This window comes from Manacus candei, unplaced genomic scaffold, assembly GCF_025592945.1.
Source record: "Manacus candei isolate 608988 ecotype Guabito, Panama unplaced genomic scaffold, ASM2559294v1 h1tg000046l, whole genome shotgun sequence".
Classification (NCBI taxonomy): domain Eukaryota; kingdom Metazoa; phylum Chordata; class Aves; order Passeriformes; family Pipridae; genus Manacus; species Manacus candei.
The window spans coordinates 2,050,898-2,077,813 of record NW_026138094.1 but is presented as its reverse complement, the minus strand read 5'-3'; the positions used below and the strand labels follow the sequence as shown (position 1 = coordinate 2,077,813).

At 39.5% G+C, this 26,916-nt stretch overlaps 1 protein-coding gene across 8 annotated transcripts in view; it reads right to left on the bottom strand.

The window, feature by feature from the left end:
* Positions 1 to 26,916, bottom strand: part of THSD4 (thrombospondin type 1 domain containing 4) — a 304,090-nt gene that overhangs the window by 49,790 nt on the left and 227,384 nt on the right. For 7 of the 8 annotated variants that reach the window (XM_051796399.1, XM_051796397.1, XM_051796396.1 and 4 more), the window contains one exon: positions 9,335 to 9,539. In XM_051796399.1, coding sequence (XP_051652359.1) covers positions 9,335 to 9,539 — 205 coding nt within the window. Of the gene's footprint in view, positions 1 to 9,334; positions 9,540 to 13,440; positions 14,270 to 26,916 lie in introns of those variants that run through there. The other variant, XM_051796403.1, reaches the window with a different exon arrangement.

Sequence of the window (26,916 nt, the reverse complement as noted above, 5' to 3'; positions counted from 1 at the left end):
CGTTTCTAAATATTGGTCACTGCCATGAACTCTGTGTACCAGAAGGTGCTCAATTAACATACACTCTTCAGGGGGCTTAGATACTTTAAGAAGCCTTGAACAAACCATGTGTTGATATTCCAAAAACCACGTGCTGTTCAAATGAGTATTTTCATGGAAACTACTTGATGGTTTGGTCATCAACTAGAAGACAGAAATAATCCAAAGCTTCAAGATCTAAAAAGTTCACATTAATTGGGTTCAGATTAATAAAAACTGTTCAAACAGCCCATCTCTTTCATGTTTTAATGCACTTCTTTGAAATTTTTGCATTCAAGTTCCTTAGTTCTGTCTATAGCTGGAAACAGAAGTATAATCAAAACAATGTGAGAAAGGCTGAAATTAAAGATTTTGGGGTCTGACAAGAAGCAGGAAATACTAAAAATCTTGCAGAGTCAGTTCTCCAGAGGCTTCCAGGCCAAGGGGGTTTGCAAAGTTATATAAGCAACCAGATTGCTGGGTGCTTTACAAGGCAAACTGAACAACCAGCCTTTCTGAGTTCCCTCTCACTATTTTGCATATTTCTCTTTATCCCTTTCCCTTCCTTTCAAAGCAATCTTTCCATATTTCAAGAGAAGTTAAAAAAACATTCTTTTAATACAGAACTTATGAAACAAGCACCTCAGTGGGACTCGTTGCTGCTGGCTGTTGTTCAGATGATGTATTTGCAGGGCAGGTCATCAAAGCAACAGCAGGCTTCAGCCTTGGGGATTGCTGTTTTCATAAGAACACTGCTTACAAACAAAGGGTAAAAAAACCACAACACCACCTCTGCCAAACATGGCAGAACTAGGAAACACAGGAAATGAAAACAGGATTTCTATGAGTTTCCAAACTGGTCATGACCACTGTCACCAACGAGCAGGTATGAGCCAAAAAGCACAGCCAGCACAGGGAGATGGAAAGAAACATTCCTATTCTCCCTCAAGATGCAGAGGATAAAGGCCAGGAAGCTGTTTACCTGGAAAAACAGCAACACAGAGAATTCTCCTTCAGGTTCAGGTCAGATGGAAAGCCATGAAGCTCCCTGGCTTCTTGCTCAGCATCCCAACCCAGAGCTCCCTCCAGATCTCCCACCAGCAGCAAACAAGGAGAAACTCATTTAGAAGCTCAACAGAGAAAATACTGATGGCAAGTGCCATCAGAAAACTGGTCTGTAAGGCAGAGGGGGACAGCTGTGACACATGAGCTGACCCAGCCATCCAGGCTCAACCACTTTGCTGAGGCAGAGGAAAGAGCACTTCCCCTCACCCAGATCAGTAGCAAGGTCTGTCTTTTAGCAAAAGTTTTTTTAAAGATCTGCCATTTAATATTTAAAAAAGATTAAACTAGTTTTTGAGAAAGCATTTCCTTTGTATGTTTTCAAAATGTGCCTGGAGCCCTACAGACCACTGTACAGAGTGGTAGATACAAGCTGTTTAATGAAGCCAGAAGGGAAAAGGTTACTTTGGAATTCAGTATAAGATAACCCTGCCAGGAACTTCAAATTGGAATTATTTCAGCAACACCAGTACTGAAAAAATATATGGTCAGCAAAGAATAATGTCCTGGATATATTGTGTTTCAACTCCAGGTCATTACACGAGGTAAGATGCTTGTGCAACTTGGATTCAGTGGAGTTGAATTCATTAACACAAGGGTTGAATTTCATCCAAAGTCTTAACAGCTTCAAGGGGTTTAGGAGGGTGATCACCCCCAGCCAAACAATACATGTTGGCTACAGTAAGATGAACATTTATTTAGTGAAAGAAACTGTCCCTGAAGAAAAACCATTTGAAACTATTTTATGGACAATAATTCAAAGGATATGTAAGTGTGTGTGCAGGAAGAACCAGGCATCTTAATAACAAACTACAGGTAAGAAATGTTAGAAAGGTAGCTATTGCACATTTCTATCTGGTTTAATATACTGTCTCCTATTAGTTTTGCATTTCTTTTGCATTAGAAGCAAATTTGTGTTAGTCTTCATTCTCCTAAGGTACCATAAGGCAACTTATGCATTTTCCTCAAACACAGGCTGGACCCAAAGATCAAACACTGACACAACCTGCAAGGATTTCAAGCAGCACTGGATCTGACTGTAAGTGAAATCCCCTTTACAGGTCCAGGAGTGTCCACTGTGGAATTCAGGATGCCTCCCATCCTATACCTTATGTGAAGAGGTCACAATGTGATTCCTCAGTTCTGGATTTTTCTGTTCTTCTTCTTTTAAATTTGATGAGGAGTTCATATTGTTTTCAAAAAGGCAAATGCTTTGACAAATGAAAGATCCTACCCTCTCCCTGGCTTTGTGTTCATCACCACAGATCCCACCTTCCACTCCCCTGAGTGAGCTCACCTATGTGACAAACATCCAGGTGGCTACAAACACCAACAGTGAGCTCAAGTGCTCTGTAACCCAGCATTACCCTTTGGGAAGGAATGGTTTAATAAACAGAATATTACCAACAACACAGAAGGAAGGACAGAGACTTAAATGTAACACAGTGGATGCTTTATCCTAGCTGTCACTTTTTTAATGGGGAAAACCATGCTCACTGTGACAGGCACATGATCAGAAAGGGCAAGATCCAAACACAGACTGATGCAAAACTTCTTGACAGAACATGCTGCTAAGATTCTGTCATCCCCAGGCCTAAACAGAGACTCCTCATGTCCCTTCAACATTGCCTTGAACCCTTCAAACAGGACGTGCTAGTCAGACTGGCTGTGGTAAAGGGAATTATCAGGACCCAAAATCAGAGCAGGCTGTAGGTCACACACACACACTGAAGCTGTAGTTTGCAGAGGAAGACCATGACATGATCAAAAATCAGCATGTAAACAAGTTTTGCCAAAACCAACTAACCCCAATAGTGCACTTTTTGGTTTAAGGAAACACAACCTATTGAACATCTCAGGCCAGCAAACGTGTCAGAACATAAATCCTGAGGGAATCTGTCAGCAATCAGGGTAACATTCACTCAACATGCACTGAACTGGGGAGTTGCTAAAAGATGCATGTTTGTCTGATCAGCCCCTGACCTTCTGTGCATAAAACAACAGTCATGGAAAAGCACTTTCCTGGATAGGTCAGGATCAGACACTTCAGCAGTGAGGCTGTTTTAAAATCCATGGTGAGAAACACAATGCTCTTAGTAGACCTGTGTTAGTTTTGAATTAAAGTATGGCCACACAGAGAGCAATTTATTAAAATTACTGTTAATTCAGATAATCAGTGTATCTAGAACTGAGCAACCAATGCTAACTGAACTGAATTAAGTGGAAAAAAATTAGAATCTTCTCTGCTCATCAGCTCTCTTTTAAAACTGACATTGAATTGAAAGTTTTGAGGTGCCCAAAAATTTTTAAAGCTTCTGTTAATGGCCAGTCTTGTAGAATCAGAAAATATTTGACCAAAAGTAGAATCTGAAGCACTGAAGGACAAGACTGAGAGTGGAGAAAAAAAGATAAGGCAGAAGCAAATAACCAGTAGTTCTCAATTTATATTACCAGTATCTTGTTTTTATAGGAATACCTGATCTTGCAAACATTAAAAAAAAAAAAAACCAAAACAAAAAACCCCAAACCCCAACTTGTTCCTCTTCCTGTGTAATATTTCCTGAGTCTTCAGTTCAGCATTCAGGAAACAAGGACACAGCAGTTCCATTGGGATACCCAATCATAAAAAGTATTTCTTAGGAATATTATTCAAAATGTTCTGCTTAAGTTTACACAGAGATTCTAACTAATAATTTGCTCTGCAATTTCCTTATGGTTTGAACTTGCTGTGCTGAATTTCAGTTAAGAAGTGTTTCCTTAAATCTTTTCTCCACAGTTTGGAGCACATTGTTGGCTGTACAAAGAAATGTCTTTGTTGCTGAACTCCAGCAGAGAACAGGCAAGAGGACCAAGGACAAAAGGTAAAAAAAATAGTTATTCTTATCCAGATATTGTAATTACATGTTTTCTAAGTGCTGCCTTCAGTAAGCTGTGGATGCAGGAGAAACACTCCAACTCCAGGGCACGGATAGGGATGCACCCAATGAATAATACACACCAGAAGAAATGCCATGTTTAAGTCACTGAAAACTCAAACATGTATCCTCTCCTCCATATTACTATATAGTATTTGTTGCAACTTTTTTGCACAGAAACTTGTAAACTTGTATAAAAATAAAATTAAAATAAAATCAGTAACAGTAATTAAGAAATAAGTATATTTTGAAGTGTATTAATTGATCTTCTTAGCCCCATATGAAGGAAATGAGTTAATTGCTTATATTATAAAACTTTTCATATGATCACCTGTGATACATCAGTGCCTCTAACACTCTTTATCCAAATTCTCTGCCAGTGTTCTAAACTAACTCCTTTATCTCCTGTAAATTTGAATCTCTAAATTGATTTCAAAATGTTATTTTAACCTCCAGAGCTGCTAACAATATTTCCTCATGAAATGTACTGCCTGAATGTTATCTGCTGCATGGAATACGGAGTGAAAGTGGGTTTTGAGCATCTTTTCACAGCCCCATTAGTATCAGCTCCTGTTCTTTCCATATGACAAATTTCTTACAGCCATACTGGTGTTCAGGGACACCAATTTTCACAAAGGTGCTATTTACAACTCTTGGAGTTTTGTTTAAAAATATTAATGTGCAACTCTTATTTTAATCATAAATACTGTACACTGGCATGTGCCAAGAGAAGATGCTACAATAGGAGAGTATGATTTTACAGAAAGTGAGGGAAATGGATTAGACCCAAAGATATCTTTATTTCATTTAGTGGCTGAAATTGCTTAATTCCACTAAAACCAAAACTGAAATACAGAATCTATTCCCTGAAGGAACTGTGATGTGCTTTACAGTGAGCAATGAAATGAATTTCTCTGTGGAACAACCATCTTTGTAGCAAGCAGTGTTCAGGTGAGAAACAAAATGTTAAGAGACTTGCTAAAGCTCTGCTGGATCTCCCCTCCCTTTCCTGGGACACTCACACCCCCCAGCTGCCAGCACTGGTGGCACTGTGTGTCCAGGACTGCTGGATGAACTGGATCCCAAGGCCACAGGACAACTGCCCCAGAAACAAACTGTTCCTTGAGTTACAGGACATGATTACATGTCCTGTAAACTTCCTTTAATGAGAGCAAGTTCATTATACAGTGTAAGTGTATTCCAAAACAAGCACATTTTCAACCATTGGATCTCTGAATCTCATATTAAGCTAAATTTTAACTACTGGTACCTCCTTCCCACCAGACTGCCTTGCTGCTGAGGCTGTGGATATGGAGAACCATCAGCTTCTTTAAATTAGGTTCTCAAGACACAAAAAAGGCAAAAAAACCCACCTTCCAAATAATCACTTCAGATTCATGTTATTTGGCCTTAAATTTTGCCCTTATCTCAAATCCCAATCCCAAAGATGATGAAGTATTTCTACTCAAAACCACATGTTTTGCAGCACAAGTGCTGTAACATCCTGGTCCCACTGAAGGTATTATGGCCCCACTTAATTCAGTGGCAAGCTTCCCACGTCCATGTATGAGAACTGGCCAGCTGATGATTACCAGTGGGATAAAAAGTATGTCTTTGTCTCTTTTCTGTACAAGGCCAGCATGTGACAGAAGTGCTTTGCCAATGGAAAAGTCTGTCCAAGGTCAGCTGTTCTGTTACCAACGGGTCTAACGTGTCAGCCAGTAAGAAAATGTTGCTGAAAACTGCTTTGAGAGGCAAATCCTTCTGACACAGTTCAGGACTGCACAGCCTCTAACCTTCTTTACACTTTAGAGAGTCTAAACCTAAATTGTAATAAAATACTAGAGTAAATATACAGCCTGATGAATACATTATTAACAGGAATGAATAGCTATTATACAGCACTCCAAACGGGACTGCTTTCTTTCTGAACAAACACACACTAGAAAACAAACATGAGATGTTTCCTGGGGAATTTCAGATACACCCAATGGCTCTGTTAGTTAGTTAATTTTGGCTCACTAAGAAACACTAGTTAATGCTGCAGCTCATTCTCAAACTGACTGCTAAAATGTTTTCCTCTCTCAGATCAACACTCTTCCTCCAGTGAAGAGCTGCAAGAAAGGGAAAGCCTAAAAGGAACTGGAGCACTTGGGCAGGGAGGGAAGGAAATATGTTTGTGTTATATGAAATTCATTTATCAAAAACTGGGATTTTGTGAAAAGTTAATTACAAAGCTACATGAAAAACCAGCTAAACAACCATTGAAGTTGCCTGTCTCCTTTAATCTGCATATTCTGAGTACCCAGATAATGACACGTTCCAGAAATACTTTAAAGCTTTATATACCACTGTCATGTTTTCTCTTTTGACAGAAGTTTATCATTTACAAGTAGCAGGAACTTAAAAATTTTATACTGGAATCACTCCAACTTGTGTGCAAAAACCAAAAATGCAGTACTTAAAATGAGCAAACCTCAAGAAGCTCCATCATATTCAGCAGAATCATTAGGACTGTGCTTTTTATGAGGGTCACAAGCTCTGCAACAATGAGCAATAGATTACTACAGAAAAGTTCACAAAAGCAGTGTGGAGAAGCTTTTAAATGTTTGAATGACTTTTAGCTGAGTTTGATACTTATATTCCTGCCTGCTTTTTCCAGCACCTCTTGATTTTACAGAAATACCTCCTTGTGAAAACAAAACTTTTCTGATTACTCACTTGGTTGGTGCTTTTGATAAAACAGTAAAAAGATGTGGAGCTTTGTAAAAATTGGAACACATGGAACCAAGACAATCTCCTAAACACAGACACACAGGATAACTCCAATTCCCAGAAACATCTGCTGTCGTCTTCTAAAAAAAAAATAAATCTCAGTGACCTTGAGCCAACTTATGATTTTGCATTGAAGAAACCATAAAATGTACAAAGTGAAAGGAAAACCAAAAGCAACTACCTTACACTCCTTGAAACAAGTGGAATGTTGCTTACAAGCAGCTCTGCTGGCTACAACTGGATCATGACAGAACAGGGTCCAGAAAATTCAGTTTTGCAAAGTATTTAACTACATCCTTAAAGGAATGGCTGCTGGGTTGTTTTTCTTGTTGTTGCTACACCTTAAGGATAAGGATTTTTTTAATTATTACTTTTAAAGTTCAAGACTTTTGTTTATTACCATAGACATAAAGAAAACAGTAAACACCAGATCCTGAGTTCTCAAGCTTCCCAGCTCTACCACTGTCATGTGCACTATGTCTATATTCTGAATGCTGCTTTATCAGTGGGAAATTTCTGACCACCAACATGCCAAAACCCAACCTCACAGTTACCATTTCACTCGTCCAGTAAATTGCTTGATAAACCTGCCTGTGGTTTCAGTTTTCTGATCTGCTGGAACATGTTCATTGCTGTCCTGGTGCAACTCACCTGCCTCAATAAAGCAAGTTTATTGTGTAACAATGTAAGCAGAACAGCTGGAGTCCTTCTAGCTGGAATTACATCCTCGAGAATTCCTAACAGGCGAGCGAGCTGGCAAATTGAACAGACTAAATCCATACCAGCAGCTTTAAAATAAAACATATGAAATGGATAAAAAAAACAAAAAGAAAAAAACAAGGAAAGAAAAGAGATGATAGCATAAACCAAGGGGTCAGGGGATAAGCAGTTAAGGAGTAGCATGGGAACCAGGCCAACAGCCTGGTTATTTTTAATCAAAAAATGTTACTTTCTTTCTGTGCTGCCCATTCCAAAAATGTTGAAGTGGCTCAGGCCATTTTAACATAGTTAAGGGAATTTCTCTGCCAGCTGTTTTTAGATGCTGGCACATAAATCTGACAGAAAAATTACATTCAGCTCCATGATTTTATACATTAGTAACATGACTGCTTTCACTGTACTGCCAAGTAAGCTCCGTTCTCACCCATTTTCTACCAAGAGTACAAGTATCTAGGGAAGTTCTTTAGAGAGAATGATTGATTTAGTTCATCATCAATCAAGTTAGTGTTGATGGATGTTATACAAACTGCTGGCATGAACAAATGAATGCTAGTGCATTTAGGTACATAATGTATCAAAAACTCACTTGGATGAAACCAATTAGAACTGATAAGACCACCCTACGAAAGGTCCAGACATTTGGTTTTCTTGGACTGTGGGTAGTTTACATTATTTCTTCAGTTTTTGAAGGGTCACTTTCCTTGTACAATTATGGAGCTCACGTTACAGTTCAGACTGTTCCCCACAATAAACTCCCATGCACAGGCAATGTTCCTGTAAAACTCAGTACAGCTCCAGCAGAAATTAAGGGGGACAAAGTAGAAAAGAGAAGAGAAGCCATTCCATAACAAGCATTTTCCTTTCTTGTACCTGAGCAGCAGCTGAGATGCTCACCAGCCACAAGTGAGATAAAGCAGCTGTCCAACAGGAATACTGGGGTTTGGAACTTCCAGTACAGTTTTAGCAAAGACTACACCAATTTTACTATCTGCTCTAGCAATTGGTAAGACAGATCTAAGGATGGACTAACAGGTGAAGAGAAAGTAAAGGGTGAGGAGCAGGTTTTATAAATCTGAACTGACTCTTCTCTCTCCAGTCCACTCAGCAGAATTGCCTCCAAAACATGCACAAATATAGACAAACCAAGGGCTTTGTAACTTGGGAACAGGACAGGTGACAACAGGGAAAGCCACAGTTCATAAATGCACACAAGACTGACACAGATCTGCATAAACTGCACATAATCTCTAAGTTGTAACCCATTACACACATCTAGAAATATACCTCAAGGTGTTATGTTAATATAAATATTCAAGGATGATGTATGGTTTTGAATTAAGAACCTGCTTCAGAATAAACAAGTGTACAAATAACCTTGGATTCTGCAAATGCCACCTCAGTACCAAATTATCTCAATACAATTTTTACATTCTTTCACTTTAAAAGAACTGAAATTTTAGGCAATTAGAAGATGCTCTTTCCTCCTCAAGCAGTCTCAATTCAATGTACATGAACAACCAATGCTTGGCTGGATTCCTGACTGCTCAGAGAAGGGCAGTGATGCAGGAAGGGAAAACACCAGAGCAGAACCAACTAACAGGAAATACCAAAGCCAGGTCAGATGGACAGGGGATACATGGGAACAGGTCTGTGGGGTTTGTTGTGCAAGAAAAACTGAGAATTACAGACAGTTCTGATCAAAATACCTGTTTGATGACTTTTTTCCCTTCTCCCTCCTCTTCTTGACATCTATTGCACGCTGCTCAGAAGGCCTTTCCTGGCATAACCTCCACCCAGTTGCACTAGAGCACAAAGAAGGCTTCATTCCCTGAGATGCAACTTACCCAAATAGTTGTTGCTCTTTGACATCTCAGTAATGTTGATTTTAGTAGCTCCTTCAGGAATTTCCACTATCTTGTGGTAGCCAAGATTTGTTAGCGTGTGTTTGAAAACTCCAGACACCACCTTGCAAGCAGTGTTGTCCCCTCCACATATTCCACACTTGTCAATCACCTTGTCAGAACCCAGATAGTCGTCACAGCCAATGCTCTGCAAAATAAAGTAACATTTCTTTTTCCAAGATCTTACAACTGCAGACTTTGGACATAATAACCAAGGATAGCATGACTTTCAGAGAACAATCAGTTGTGAAACCATTTTGAGAATCAGCATTTCAGCAATGTCTTCCTTTGTTCATCCCTATGGGAAAAGGCCAGAAAAGCTAAAGGGTTCATAGGCTCGGGGTTTCAAAGTTAGCTGACAGGTTTTTACATCCTGCTACCAAAAATACAAGAACACACTAGAACAGTAATGCATTGTTCATCACTGATTGCATCCTCCTTGGCTGAAAGGAAAGAACCTCTTAACAGCACAGTTCCCACAGCTGCCAGCCAGAGAAGAGGTGGAGAGCTATGATTATGGCAGGATTCAAAATGGGCTTTTCACAAAAGCAGAACTACTTCACATATAAAGTGTTGTCCTAATCTCCTCTAAAATTGAGCACTCAGCCTATTCTCACCAAAAGAGGTTTCTCAGAAATCTTTATGCTGCACCTTGACAGTTAGAGAAGGGATCCTCCAGTTCACTGAGTAGAAAATCTTCAACCCAGTCAGTAGCACCCACTTGGACGGGATAATTCAAAATAAATCATTTCCTACAATCATAGAATGGTTTGAGTTGGAAGGGACCTTGAAGATCATCTCATGCCAACCCCCCTGCCGTGGGCAGGAACATCTTCCACTATCCCAGGTTGCTCCAAGCCCTGTCCAACCTGGCCTTGAACAGTTCTAGGGATGGGGCAGCCACCGTTTCTCTAGGCATTTAAAATAATGTAAATTAAAGTGCAGAAAAGAGGTTACAGATTTGACACAAACAAGAAAAAAAAAATCTTTCCAAGTTACTGCACTTTAAAAGTCTCTACAGTATATGCACTCCCTCCTGTTTTACAGAAACATTTCTGTTCATTGATCTTGCTGGTTTGTATTTACAGACTTAAGGAAGTTTTATGATGAACACCTATCATCTACTTCTATGATTAACTTGCACATCCCAAAAAAGAACTTCTCATTCTCATTCAAATAAGAATGAAACATTACATGAGCCAGTAGAACAGAAATCTATCACCTATTTTATGAAATGTAATTTGGAGGTTGAAACTAGATGATCTTTAAGGTTCCTTCCAACCCCAACCATTCTATCATTCTACAAATGTAGCAGTTCAAAGTAAATTAAATAAATTCATGTCTACCCCAAAGCAAAGCTTTTTTTAAGCACAAAGAAATCATTCATGATCACACTAAAGCTGAAAGTCAGAAAGATGTATGTCATAATAAGTTAAAAATACAGCAACAATGCAACAGATAAAAGGAAAAATCTAAGGTTGTTAACAGATAAATCAAGGAAATACCAGATCCACTCATGCTAAAGTTGAAATGTGATAAAAGCATGTAAACAACAATTCTTCCATCATTTTTGATCTTACCTACCAAGTGCTGGAGCCTTATCTTTTTAACCCCTGTCCTACATTGTTCATGGTTCTTCTGTTAAGAGAATCATATTTGACATTCCATCATCCTCATTTTAATAAACAGTTTCCCGTATTCTACCTGAATTTCTAAGCTTTTCTTGCCATGTCAGGTATCTTCTCCACATAAAGTCAGATGCTTTTACTTCCCAGGCCTCTCAAGCAGAATGGGAAGATGTTCTCTTAATAATTCAACCAGTGACAAAGTGGACACAAGTGAACTCTCACACTGGAGATTTGGGGTTGGCCCAGGAGCTCAGGTGTGGTCACCATTTGTGCACTCCACAAAACACCTTCCCTGCAGCTGAGATGGTAATTTGGAGACTTCTTCACTGACCAGGAATGCAACTGTGTTTTCACAAAAACAACACTGTTATTTTTTTGTAACAGTTTAAAAACCAACTTATCTATGAAATCAATCAGCTTCTGCTTTGTGACAACATAAGAAAGCACTTCAGCAGCAAGCCAAGGAAGAGATTTGATGTCCTGGAATTTTGATACTGGCTATGGTCTAATTATAGCCTGGAGATAAGTAGGAATTTGTGATGTGCACAAGCAGTTGGAATGGTTGACAGCTAAACAGCACACAGACAAACCAACTGGATTTACTCCTGAACACAGGTTGGAACTGGAGTTGGTTGGAGAGGAAGCTCCAGATCCTCAAGAGACAGTTTCAAAATAAGCAGCAGATACTTAATCTACTTTGGTGACAATATCTTTAATTTATTAAAGAGCAGAAAACTAGCTCCATACAACTAGAAACTCTGTATTCCTCAGTACAAAATCTGGTTTTATTTCCGAAAACTGCAGAAATGCCTGAGTTGGGGTTTGCTGTTACACATCGTGGTGCTCGGGTATGGGAGACAAGACAGTTCCCCAAACCCTCTGAAACATGGCACAGCTGATGTGCCCAGTACCATGAGATGTCCCAGCACCAGCAGAATGCAGCTGCCAGAAACACAGGGAACACCAGGATGGCCAACAGAGAAAACCCAACAAACCACAACCCCTCCAAAATGACATGGGCTCCTTCAGGAAATGGCATGGACCATTTTACCAAGGCACTTCCACACAAGGACAAGGGATTACAACAAAAAGAGCCTGTCAGAACACCAGACATCTGGGATTTCACTCCTGTGTATCCCACCACTGTCTTACTCAGGAGACAGGTCTGAGAGTGACCAACGAAGGAATTCCAGCCAGAACTGCAAAAATCATGAAGGAGTAGAGCTCCACAACAAGACTAGTAGAGTTTGGGTTTATTCCCAGTCATGAAACCCAAAGGTATTATGTTCTTCAACTTCAGCAAATCAATTAACCATACTGGAAAATAAATAAAATCCCCTGATCCTCAAAGAAAACATAAATAACTTCTGTCACAGATTTTGAAACTAAATTTTATTATTCTACTTTACCACTTGTATCCTATGAGATACAAGAATAATGATGTCCACAAGGTGGCACTTACAATCCTCGTGAAATCAAAATGCAGAAGGTCTTTGCAAAAAAAAAAAAAAAAAAAAAAAAGGCAAAAAGCTAATTTTTTACACCTCTACACAAAGTTTGTATTGCACTTCTTTTCAAATGAGCCTTTATCACATGATAACAACTGCTGTCATTTTGTTATTGGTAACAGGATCTTAAAATATCTCAGTCAATCCAAAGATTTCTTTTGGTTTGGGATGTATTTTAATCTGAAATACAAATGTTGTACAAAACTGAAATGAAGGAGAACCTCTCAAACTGTTATTTCTTGCATCATATGTTCTCCTTGTCTGGTCAACAGGTGGACTTCATTTATCAATCATAAACAAATGTTTTAATCCAAATTCTGGTGTCTGCCCTCCAAAGGAATCCTCATTGACTTCAAAGTTGACATCAATGGGAAATTTGCCAAGTCACAAGGGTCAGGCTCTTTATGGACTTGACAGGGCAGAATTATGTCAATCCCATGGTCTTCACAATGCAAAATTTACTAGCAAGTTTAAATGACTTTTGGACTTAAATGTGTCAAACAGAAGTATATATATATATTTTTTTTTTTTTCCATTCACTTGAACTTCTGTGTAAAATTAATCACTCCCACTGAATCTGTGGGAATGAGAAAGATCAGGTTTAGGAGCACCTGAGGAACTTTTATGTACACAAATCTTTGGGATCAGACAGGATGCAACCAAGAGTGCCAACAGAGCTGGATGATTTCCCAGTGAGGTCACGGTGGTTGGTGGGAGTGCCCAAAAAGCAGCTGCCACATCCATCTGCATTAAGGGCAAGGAGGAGGACCTGAGACTCAGTTGCAGGTTGGTCACCCTAACAGCCCTCAGGAGACTGCAGAGCTGATCCTCCTGGAAGTCATTTCCAAACACATGAAGGACAAAAAAACCCCAAAACAACAAAAGAAAAAGAGAACAACCCTCCTGGACATACCAAGGTCCAGTTGTGCCTGAACAAGCTGCTGTCTGCTGTGGTTCAGTGAGTTCAGCAGGGAAGTGGGGAGGGGATGTTCTGTGCCTTGGGTTCAGTGAGACCTTCAACATCATCTGTCCCAGTGGTCTCAAAGCCACGCTGCAGAAATCCAGACTGGGAAAGGGGACAGTAAGGTGAGTGGGAAACCACTGGATTGCCAGACTTAATGGGTAGTGATCCTGCTCCAAAATCCAACTGACAGGCACTTCCCAGTGGCCTCTCTCTGGGAGGGATACTGGAGGCAATACTGTTAAACATTCCTTGTGTGACCTGGATGCTCAGACAGGAGTGTGCTGGCAGCAAATGCACAGGTGGCACCAAACTGCAGGGAGATGCTGGAAGCAGGACTGGATTGCTGCTCAGAGGTGTCCTGACAGCCTGGCAGAAGGGGCAGGGAAGTTGAAATGGAAAGTTCTGTGCCTTGGACAGAATAACTCCATGCACCAGGACAGGCTGGGAAGTAGCTCTGCAGTAAAGGACCTCAGGGATCTTGTGCACAACAAGTTGGGTGTGAACAAGCAACGTGCCCTTGCAGCAGAGACAGCAACTGCACAATGGACTGTTCCAGCAGAGGGGTGGTTGGAAGGTCAAGGAAGGGGATTATGCCCTCCATTTGACAAGAAAAACCTCAAATGGAATACTATGTCCAATTTTGGACTCCCAGTACAAGGCATTGACTTTCAGAATGTTTTTGGAGAGAAAGTATTAAAAGCTTCTAAATGTGTCAAAGATAAACCTTAGTCCCCTTCTTTATCCTGTTTTCCTTAACCAAGTCCCTCTTCCAACTTTGCCTTCTCCAAAACAAGAAAAGTGAAAATACCAGGAAATTATATCAAGAAATGTGAAACCACAAAAAAATTAACTGATTATCAAAATAAAACAACACCAGTTACCAATTTTTTCCACTTTACATCTTTTAAGATGATCTGCATTGCTTCCTTCTCTTATTTTCTGTTCAAAGTTGCACCACTAACTAGCAATGGTTCTTTCTAATCTCTTATTAATTCCAGTTCCATCTCTATTAGTTTTCTGAGCCAGTCACTGGAGAACAGGCAGTAAACTTGATAAAAACTGTCTAGAAGTAGACATCTACATTTATACTTCATATACATTATAATTTACTTTATACATTTCTAATTCAAGAATTAAGGTTTCATTTATGCACTAGTGTATTGAGTCTGTCTGACATGGAGTCAATTTTCTCCCTAGCAGCCCTCATAGTTCCATCTTTAAACTAAAACAAACATACAGGAAAGATCCTTTCACTGTTCTTTTAATACCAGATTTCTTTTTCTAAAAAAGAAAGCCTTGAGCATCCCTTTCAGAGCCAAATTCGTATCACAGACATCTCACTGAAATGAAAAAAAGTTAAAACAACAAACTCAAAATTTTAAAAAAGGCCAAGGATGCTAGTCAAGAACAGTCCATTGTTCATTTTCAACAAAGCAACACTCTAAAAGAAGTGGGTTTTTCCCAGAGTAATGACTATGTAAGCAAATAATTGAGAAATAAAACTAGAAAGGATGTCTCTTTATACTATCAGTACCACTCAGAACTCCAACTTTCAGGAGCTTATAGTGACATAAACTCAGCCACCTTATCCCACTTCAGGGTACACCCAGAGAAGATCAATCCCCCTCAGTGTGTGCTGTGTCCAACAGCTCAAACTCACAGCAGGGAGTGAATGTGACCCTACAATCCCCAAACACACAGAAATTCAAACAAGTAAATTGGAAAAACAAATGAGCACCAGCAAGGTTAGTTAATGCAAACACAGATATATATTAGACACAAGAGTTTTAATCTCTGTTTGAGCAGCTTGAGCTTTCTACATTTCTCACTTTGATTAGAAACATTTCATGCACAATGTTGAGAAAAGAGTATTAAAAAAAAAAACAACACTGTTTCAGCATGTAAATGATAATCTTTTTCTCAGATCAATCACTTTAACTTAGGGAAAAAATGGAGAGTAAATATTAGTAAAATGAGATCCTAATGGTGTGTAAATCACTGGGAAAACCAGAACTGGTGAAGTACTTGGTTACAAAAGCAAAGGTGCAGCTCTGTCTGTGGGGTTCTGTGGCAATACACATCACATGGAGATGTGGCACTCCAGAAGGTATTAGTTTATCCACAAAGTCATTTATGATATTGGAGGGACTAGAGGGACTAACTAAGTCCTTAAACACTTGGTTTAGCTTGGTGTTTACAGTCTAGGCTCCCCCTTAAGAACTCATACAAGGAAGCCTGGATAAAGAAGGCATTGCAAGAGAAATTAAGAAAGTCCCAACTTCACTAATTTCACTCAACCGCAGCTCACAGACGTGCTACTCATTTAATCCTTCCCCTCCAGGCAGGAGGTCCATCAGATTAGTAACAACAAAGCACATACTGCTTTGGCATCTCAAAGCTTTGGCTCCTCATCTCTCAGAATTACAGTTGGCATTAGTGGATTTAGATTGTTTTCCCAGACAGTTTCTGATACTCCCATCACAAGCCTTGTTTCTTGTCTTCAATAAATCTGTCTCCTCTCCAGTAGGAAGGACACCAGTTTTCTGTTTTATTTTTCCCCCCAAAACTTAAGCAAGGTTGCCTGGAGATTGGCTGGGTGGCTCTCTCCTCAATGTGTGAAGCAGCTGAGGATAACAATACTACATTTCTCTGGCCACTGTTAAAACCTTTGACTTTCAAGCATGAACTTATAAATTTAACTCCTAAAATTAGATAAATATAATTCCTTCCATTTCTATCTGTCTATGGCAGGTATTAAATGAGGCACCAATGAAGATGTAATGATGCTAGAGAGCAATAGCCAGCACATGCCAGTCATACCAGGAGTAGGATTCCCACCAAATGCACCCCTCGCTTGCCAGAGCTATTTGTAAATGAGAAGAATGATACAGATTTCCAGGAACAGCCTTCAGCTTTGCTGTTCCCTGAGGGAGCCAAAATGTTTGTGCTCCGTAGCATTCCAACAGAACAGTGAGCAAAGGCCAGCACACAGCCAGGGGCTGGAGCACTTCCCTGTGGGAGGGAGTTCTGTGCACAAACACAAGTGCAAGGTTTGGTGGTGCACGTTCTTCAGTGGGAACAAAACAAGGTGCTCAGCAGTGAGGAACCAAGGCTATGCTTGTGGAGCAACAGGTACCTCCAGAAAACCTCCAAAGGCAGAGCACAACAAAGTCAGCAGGGCCTGCTTGTCTCACTTCAGCATCTCCCATGTCTTCAGGTTGCAACCTAACCCTCATTTGCTTTACAAATCAAAGGAGCAATGTTGAGAATTTACATTCAACCACAGGATAACAAACAACATTCTAATGGCTCTCACTTGATTTGTGGTAAGCTATAACCATAATGTTTACCTAAACATTTGATCCTGCTTTGGCTTTCAAATATTTCCTGCTGCCCACAGCCCTAACCCTCACAAATCTTTGATGCTATTTACAGCCCCTCACGAATAGGTTCTGGTCACATCCAGATGTCGCCCACTTAATCAATCACAGATTTGCTTACCTGCACAATAGCTGGTTTCATTACCTATCTGTGCTTTATGTTGAACTTCATTTTGTCAGATAAATTTCAGACAGCAAGAAGAAGCAAGCTATTCATTTTTGACAACCTTAAGAATTCAAATGACATTTATAGTATCTAGATATGCACCGGTTCAATGAAAAAAAAAAAAGCCACTCACATAAAGACATATAAAGACTCTTTCACTAAGACATTCAGTGGTTTCTTATTGGCTAGAAAATTACCTGAGAGCAAAAAGGTTTTATTCTTGTTACAATGGAAAAAGGAAAGCCATCCAGGAAAAGTAATCAAGTGAAAAGATGCCCTTAAAGATATCAACTAGTAACAGCTAATAAAAGGGGATTAAAAATGTAAAGCATGCATCTCACACTGATACCTCTGGCACTTTGCAAAACAACTTCTCTCAAGTTATTTTTGTTCTAAGGAAAGTTTCTATAAGTGGGACCTGCAGTTCTCCCTCACACAAAGCCCAGCAAGGTGGGTGAAATCTGCCCCATCTCCAGTGATGCTGCTGCAACAAAAAGCTGAAATAGAACCAGAACATTTCTGGCTGTCACCTCATCAAAGTCAAGATAAATACTCAGTTTTGAGCCCTCCACTCTACAAAGAGCTTATTACAGGATTTTATTACCCAAGTGTTTTGAGGTGGCTGCGTTGGCAGCATTTACCAGTGGAGGAGCTGAAGATCCCTCACTGTGACACAAATATCCCATTGGAAAGCACACATGGGGAGGGCAAGGCTGGTGGGCCTTTCCCCATTTGATCACACACAGTTCAGTCATCAGCACTCATCTCTGCCTGGGGAGGAAGAAATCTGTCTTAAGCATTCCCAGGAGGCTCTGGGCACTGAATCCAACCACAGGCACATGAGCCTAACACAGAAGGAGACTTATTTCACCATGCCTGGACCCTGGGTCAGTCTGTTCCCAGACATATCTGCTGCCAGAGCATTCAGAAGCACATCCAGCATCCTGGGGCTTCAGTTTTGGGTCTTCACACTTTCAAGGGAATCAGATTGCTCCTTTCCATAAAGGATGGGAATACCGTGAGAGAAAAAAAAGAGTACCTGAAATGGAAAGACTGTGGGTTTGGTTTTTTTTTTTTAAACCAAACATTGAATTTGCAACTGGAAGCTCCATACCCTGAAAGTTCTAAAGCTCAAGAGGTACAACAGCTTCAAATGGTATGTGCATCTCTGAAATGCACTAATTGCTTTTTCACTTCAGAAAACTTAAAACAACAAGGACAGTAAAGCTGCTTTAGTCCAAGACCAGACTAAATCTAATCTGAAAAAAGTATTCCTAAATCACATATAACAAAGCACTCATGTCTGCTTGAATATATTGATCTGCTGCAAATATATCAGATTACTTGATATCAAAGATTCAGCAAGAGTAGCAAACTCTACGCTTCTGTTTATACAACTCAACTGGCAAAGCAGAAAACCATTTCATATCTAAGGTCAGATACCAACTCCACACATTATATTCTTTAAGAATGGTATCTTGTTTCCCAGGATTTGTACACAAAGTGTATGTTTATGATGTGGATCAGAAGGCTAAAACCTTCAGAAATGCAGCCAGGGCTTGGATGTACAGACATACTGAATCACTAACAGTGCAGTCTGAAAATACATGAAATGGTTCATAAAATCTAGCCTAATTTGACCTTGTTGGCAATGACAAGAAACAGTTAAACAAAGTAATACAGTTCTGTAATTGATATTAGTTCTATGCCTTTTTAAAACACCTCTCATCTGAGTGGCCAGAGCTAATGCATGTCAGCAGCAGCCTGATCATATCTCGGTGTTACTGATGCAATAATGCACCCTGCCCAGGTCAGGCTCTCCACAATTCTCTTCAAAAGTTTGATACTTCAGAGAACAATTGTAAAACACAATATAATCTATTCAAAGGTATGGCTGTGTCAGAACACAACACACCAACTCCCTGCTGGCCTCAAAACACTGCATTTTAAGTTCTCTCCTGAACTCTTACAATACCTACCATTATTACTTTCTGGTTCATGAACGTCATAAGGAGCATAAACAAGCAGTAACAGCGTTTGAAGACAACCTCAGGAAGAGACCACAAATAGTTTTAGTTATGACTGAAGTTCAGAACAGCCTCCTGAGCACCTACAGGGGAACACTCACCTCTCCCACACAGCAGTGAGAGAGGCACTGCTGCCCCAGCAGGTATCTGATTGTTTGAACAGAAGTTCTGTGGCATGGTGACCTCTTTGATGCTGTTTTTATCCTGCCCTTTAGGAAGAGGAGATGGAAAAATGGACTGGTATATTGTCCATTTGAGTACAATTTGTTTCTTTGGAAAATCAGAAGTGGCAGAGCAGCCACTCCATCTCCAATGTCACAGCCAGCAGTGGAAGCCTCCATTCAATACAGTTCTATTTTCTCCATCCTTGGTGCTGAATAGTTCTATGGTATCACCCCAACTAACATCCATTTAAACAACATGGGTGATTTACCCAAAACCACAAAATTTATCTATTTACACAAATACAAATGCTTTCTCTTCTTAAAGAAACTATATAATATATGCAGCTGTAACTGAGATGCTTGCAAAGAAATCTTTCAAACTTACAGGTCCAAGTTGTCTACTTTTAAATAAACAAAACTAAATAGATTTTATTCTTGTAAAGCTCTATTTTGTAATGTATATGGTATATGCAACTAGCTTGATAAGATATTGAGTATATTAAAAGAGATTAATAAATTCTGCAAACCTGCTGCCTTAAAAATAAAGGACACTAACTAATACCACAGAAACTAATTTGAAGGAACTGTGACCTGAAAAGTGACAAAAGGACTTTTCTCTTTTCTTCTTGGACTCTTGCTGAAGAAAAAGAGAAATTTAATCTAATGTAAATATGTTATTTCATTGTAGAAGAGATAGTTGTTACCTATATATGTATGTAAACAAACCTTGTAAGTATTTACAATGCTGAGTAGTTGTGTTTTGTCTGAAAACCCTCTCACACTGAAGCAAATTGTGGGAGGGGGGCTTGGACTTGGAAATTGGATTTTTGAGGGTCTCAAACCACCACAAGATTGCAGTACTAAAATACTAAAATTCTGCCTGTCCTATAGAAAATAATAGCCCTTAAAACACAAAGGTGGAAGGGGAGCTTCTTACAAATGCCCTGCAAAACATATGGAATCTAAATGTTCTGGAGTTTTACATACTCCTGTTGAGCAGAATTCAGGCAAGGAGGCAGTGCACCCTGGCTCTGCTACATGAGTTAAGCACAAAGTCCATTTCCCATTCAGCCATCTGGATTTTTGGCTGTACATCAGTGCTGTAGGGGAAGGAAATGTGTGAATCCAAGAGGGAGGAGACCACAAGAGCAGAGAATGTGATGGCATAAAAAGCTCCTTCCAAGTGTGTGCCTGTATCCCAACCAGCAGAAAGAGGAACACCCATTTCCTATGAACACAAGCACCTGTGAACATTTCTCTGTGGAAGCCTCCCCACAGCTGCAGATCACTTCCCTGCAGGATCTCACGAGGCCCTGATCATTTGTCAGACTTTTTAGATTTATCTTGAAAGAGACCTTTGCTCCTCAACCAGCAAGGACTGGATTCAACTAGTGCTTGGTTCTGAACACGGTGTTGCTGTAAGGTTTGTGCCAAAGTCCTAAGCTGAGATTCATCAATGCACACTTTAAAACATCCCATTCGATTAAAAGAAAAAATAACATTACTGTTCCTGGGTTTAAAGGAGTTTAGCCCAAATAACTATACAGCACACTAAAACTTTGTTCTAAATACAACTGGCTGCAGTGGGAAGTTTCCTCTGCTATATGATCTTCACCTACTTGTGAAAATTATTTGCAGAGATGAATTTCCTTTTTACAATGTGATTTTGTGGTAACAGAAATGGAATGAGGTAGTACCAGCACACCACCCCTACTTGTAGAGCTCATATCTGAAGATGGACAGAATAAAGTTCTGAAAAAACACTTAACTAAAACCAGCCCTCCTTTTTACTTGTTTTAATAGGATTCTTATATGGGACTAATCAGGACATATTTTTCATGCTCAAACACTATCAGACAATGAGATTTATGTTTTGAGTGGCATTTTTTGAAGCCAGAAACCAGGGAATTTGGTTCTTCATAATTTATCTGTTCTCCTCCTTGGTAAAGTCCAACTCTTAGGATGCTGATTTTTCTATAACTCAGAATTGTAGACCAATATCCTTTTTCTAGGCTGCTAAACCTCTTCAGCCAACAGTGAAGCAGTTTCTCACAGAAATCCAAAACTGAAGAATGATCTTGCTCCAGATAATGCCTCTGAATGTGCCAAGTTCCTTTCTCAGTTACCTGTGTATGACTTCATGGGGTTTGAACGGGTCAGATTTAGCAGCTTGTATTACAAAAAAGAGTTATTCCTGAAACCTAAAGATTTTTTAAAGCTGCTACTTAACTAAGCTGTTTTAAACATCTCAGAGTAGACATGAAGAAGTAAGAAATATTAGAATTCACAGTGATGAGACCTCATTATCACTAAAGACTTAAACAAATTCCCTTTGAAAATTTTTAGTATTTTCTTATTTTTCAGTAGTTCCTTAATATTTGCAGGATCAAGACTTATGGTCAGGTATAAGTATTTAGTATTTTGACCTATTTCAATGTTGCAAGCTTTCAAATATTTTTACTTCTGTTAATCAGAGAGAAAATGTGCAAACCATCAGTGACAAGGTCCCTGAGTAATGGAAAACTGCACACATTTCTCTATTTTGACTGGCACACAAATAAGGCAAAAAATGGGGCCTAATGCCTGCCTCAGAAGAGTATGCTCAACTTCACCATCCTGTCAATAATGACTTCATCCTTCATTTGCACCAGGAATTCCTGGCTCCCAGTATTTTCTAGCTAATGTGAAGATATTCAGGGTAGCAAAAAAACCCGAGTATGAAGAGCTTCAGAAGAATCTCAAGGCAGTCAATGATCAGGCCCTTTGAATGGTTAGATTCCATCACCAAAACTGTTCCTCTCTACTCAAGAACACAGAAACACAAAGTCCTTGCAAGTTAGACCAAAGGTATCAAACATGGATGCAGAAGAGGGATCCTAAAACCAGGAAAAATATATGCTATTTGGACAGAATATTTTTCCAGGCTGTATTTTTTATTTGAGGCCCAAAGACTTCCTAAGTCAAATGCAATGTCTTTCTATCATTTAGGAGTCCTTTATGGAACATGCTTAGCTTCCTTCCTGAAATGCAGCAGACCCAGTTCCTCTGTCAGTGAGATCCTCCACATCATCTCCTCTTGAGAACAGCACCAGGCACCTTCTGCCAGTGCCTTGTAGAGCTTGTACTGAGAAAACAATGACCAGCATTTCCTTCTCACATTCCCCATGAACTCTCAAGTTTTATGGACTTCACTCCATCATCCTCACCCAAGTTATCGTTTTTCCAGCCTATTTTCCTGCCTATTTTATTGCATTCCCTGGTCATCTCTGATGCCTGAACTGCAGTTCTGATGGGTCCCATCTGAGGAGGCAGCTGAGATGCACAAGCACCACATGTATGTTTGTCCATCTGTCCCTACCCTTACACAGAAAGTCACACTGAACAACCTGTTCTTTCACTTTTTTAATTCCTAACTTCTGATTATCTTTTTTGCTATTTTACAGTGAGCTGGCATGTTCATAAAAACATCTGAATTTTTTTTTCTGAATGACAAACTACTTTACTATCATTATGGGTTTTTTATTTTGGGGCTGTCTTTTCTTCTGTGGATGACTTGCCTTTAATTGTGCTGAACAGTGTAAGCCTAAGCCAAGACACAGGAATAAAAATAATTCTTTTTCCATTAAGAAACCTTAGAACCACATGTGCTAATGCTTTGAGCTTTTCTCTTAACCAGTTACTCATCTACAGCATGATCTCTCCTCTTATCCCATCACAAATTCACTTCTTTAACAAGGAAACTTCCACAGAAGCTGGAGAAATCCAAGTAAGATCTTCCTTGTCCCACTTTGTTGATGTACCTCTTCAAAGAGCTTAAATACATTGGGTGAGCTCAATTCCCCTTTTAAAAGCACTGAGACAGCTACACCCATTACAGGTGAAGTGAGATGCTCAAGCACAAGGTCATATGAAGTACAAATTATGACAAAGTATTTATTCATACATGAGTGGATTAGTAACACTTGAAAGTGGTTTCTAAACATAACAGAGATTTAGGAAAATTTACATCTAAATTGGGATTCAGATTTTTTTTTATTCATTATGTTCATTTGAACAAACTACTTCTAATCTCATTCTTTGAATATCCCTTGCTTTAGTGCCTATGCAGAAGGCTGTTACATCTAGTAGTTTTTAAAAAGCTAGTTGTTTTTAAGATGTTTTTCAGGAATGTGCACTTTTCAGATGCCCAATCCTGTTTTAAATTTCACTATAGGCTCTCTGCAGGCAGAGCCACAACCACATCACAATGTTTTCTCAGTCTCTCCTTAAAGGTTTGGTTAATTTTGGCACACTAAGCAAAAGGCTAATGTGCCTGCAAACAAATGCAAACTGCACCACCTTCACAACTGACCCAATCATTTATGGGTTCACTCTCCCTCATACTGCTCTTACTCTATTGTTTGCTCTAAAATGTTTCCAGAAGGCAACTCCTTCTGCTACTACCTTTCCTCAAATCACTTAAGAGTTCTGGATCTCAAACCCCATTTCCCTGTTTTGCTGGAACTATTTCTCAAGATCTTTGTTCTTCTTCTTTTTTTTTTTTTGACATCTTGACAGGTCCAAATAGATATGAAAGCTGCAGGCAGTTTTAAAAGGTGAAATCTTTCCCCAAAGCATCATCCATTTGGAATGCCCTGTAAAAGTCACAGCCACAACATTTGGATTCTTTTCTGGGCTTGGAGATAGCCAATCTAATTCTTTTCCCAGAGCACTTCAGTTCAAAGAGCTGCAGTTCGATTCAAGACATTTCTCAAACCATTTTTGTGCTATAGGAAAGACAATCACAAACTCAACCTCTGATGTGATTTCCTTTGGTTGTCAGTGAAAGGGGGAGAATCAAGGCAGATAAACCAGGGGCACCTGAGAACTACTGAGAATCTCCTCGGTGGCCTCAACAGCTGTTCAAATACACAAATCTCAGTTTAAGTTTTGTTATGTCAAATGTCATCTGAATTTCAAACCTTATGTAGCTTATTGTAAAATGGGAAAACCTTACTGTAAAGGATAGCTTATTGTAAAATGGGAAAACAGTTAAAAGGAATGTAACACAATGCCTCCTAGATTACTAGAAGATGGATATAAATGCAATGAAGATCAGATTTCAGGAATTTTACTTTTTTCTTTATTGCCCAAAATCACCACATAGTCACCATGTATTTGCTATATCCTGCTTGAACAAAACTCCTGCCACAACGACTTAAACAAGTTTAATTTGAGGCTCCTGTAAACCTGAGATTCCTGTTTTGAGTAGTGACCTATATATGGATCAGATATTTGGATTTTTTTTTCAGCAAAGATGAATTAGAGGACAGAACATTAAAAAAAGTTGTTTCCTTACTTGAAAAAGAATTTTGACAACAGCATTTTCTTATATTTCAAAAGGAAAGGTTGAAAAATAGAGGAACTAGAGTTGTCATTCTGTGTGTCACTGATTACATAAGAAGGGATTGTGCAGCAAGTTTTATGACAAACTGGATGAACGAGAAAAGAAATGGAAATGCAGCAGTTAGTTTTGTCTATTTGAACCTTGGGGGGTTTATTTCCAAATGCTTTTTCTCATTATACCAAAAGGGTAGGGGTTTTTTTGTATTATGTAGACACTCCCTCACGTCCACAAACTTAGAAAGCAAGAGGTCCCAGTGAAGAATTATTTTGTATAACTGAGGACAAAGGAAAGAACTAACTGGTTTCAGCCATTACCAGCGCTACAACTCTTGTGTCCTGGTCTAACATACAGAGAATCCAACTTTGAGAAGCAATTTTTTAGGGGAAAAAAGAGTGTGCCAAATTCTTCAGAATCTAATTCATAGTTATTGGAATTCACTGAATTCCAACACTGCCCCCCAGAATACACAAACCTCAGCTTTCTAAGCCACACAGACTTCTCAACTGTCCTTGTTCTGTAATAGATTTACAAGTTTTACCTGCTTGGTATGTATAAATAATGCCCCTATGAGTATACTGTGTTTAACAAACACTTGCATCTTTTGCAATTTCAAGGTTAAAAGAAAAAAATACTTAGCATTTTCTGAAAAAGAGGTGACAATATATAAAAGTGTCCCCGTGTAATATTCCTGTAAACCCCTGACTCTTCCATGCTGCTTAATAGTACAGAAGTCAAGAACAGAGACCAGATGAGGGACCCTTGAGAGGGGAGAGTCAGATTCACTGTCTTTCTAATAATTCCCAAAGTGAAAAGAACTCTGGCCATTGCCAGCAGACTAGTCCCAACTGGCTTTATACTCAGGTTGTGTTTATTCAAGTGTTCTCCTTTATGAAGGAAAAACTTGGCTTTATTTCAAGGTAAAGAAAAAAACCTCCAAGCAGCAAAATATTTTAAGGACAGATGTCTGATCTTGAAACAGCAGCTAACACAGCCAGACTATATCTGTGCAATAAACACTTACTCATTAGCCCTCTCTTTCAACTGCATGTATTTCTTTTTTATCCGTGATGTCGCTCACAAAAAAGGCAGCACAGAATACACTGTTCTCTATTATCTCCTGGGACAAGGGTAATTAACTCCTTTCATTCTAATAAATTTGAAATTCAACAACAAGTGTTGCTGTGTTGCCTTTTTTCCCCTCCTCCAGGGGTTTAATTATGTGTGTTACTCTTGGAACTGTGCTGGGGAGAACCAGGAGGTGCCAAGAGCAGCACCCAGGAACGGGATCCCTGGGGGATCTCCCAAGAACTCAAGGAGCTCTGTGACCTGGGCTTGACCTGCAGTGCTGCCCTTAGGGCTTTACTTCCTCTGCACCTTGGTGTACCCACCTTTGAGACCACTTGCCCTGATACAATTTCATCCCCAGCAATATTTCAAGTTACAATTTAGTTAAAAAAACCCAAAAGAAATACAAGCAGAGCTGGTAACTATAGTAATGGCTAATATTTTCAAATGCTTTCCTATAATATCCCTGTTGCTTTTAGACAGCTATAGCTCTGCCAAAACTTAACAACCCACACTGAAAATTTCCTTGCCAGGGACTAGAAACAAGCTGAACATTTCTTTTCAAAGAAAATAAACACAAGAATAATTTTGGTTTTTTCCAAAAACTAGGATTAAACAAAATTGTGTGTTTTGCAAATAGTTTTTAAAAGAACTTATAACTGGTTTACTCAGGAATGCTCAGAAATACACTTTTTTAAGATCAGGGGCTCAAAATTGGCACGGAGACTGAGACAGCATCAAGGATGGGATCTTTTCTCTTCTTATGAAAAGATGCCCATGTCTAGTCAAGATTTAAACCCCTGAGTATCACCATGGCATCCAGTCAACACACAGAACTTAAAAATTGGGCAGTACAACACTAAAAAACCCCCAGTCATACTGTGCATGCTCCAGAGCTTCAAGTAAGTTCCAGACATGGCCTGCAACTGCTACTGTCAGGAAAATGCCTGAGAACAGCCTGCTGGCAGGGAGGCAGCACAACCAGCTCAGAAGCTGGTTCTGCTGTACCTGAGTGAGGAACACACAGTCTGTGGGTGACAAGGACAGACACTGTCCCAGGGAATCCTGCCTCTTACACTTTATCTGCTCTGCAAACAGCTGATACCCAGAGGCTTCTTATCTAATGACTCTGAAGCACTTGCTGACCTTTATGAGAGTCCAGGTGATTCCCTGATGAACACCCCTGGGAGAGCAGGGGTTTGCAGCTTTCCTTCTTTAAAAACAAAGAAACTTATAT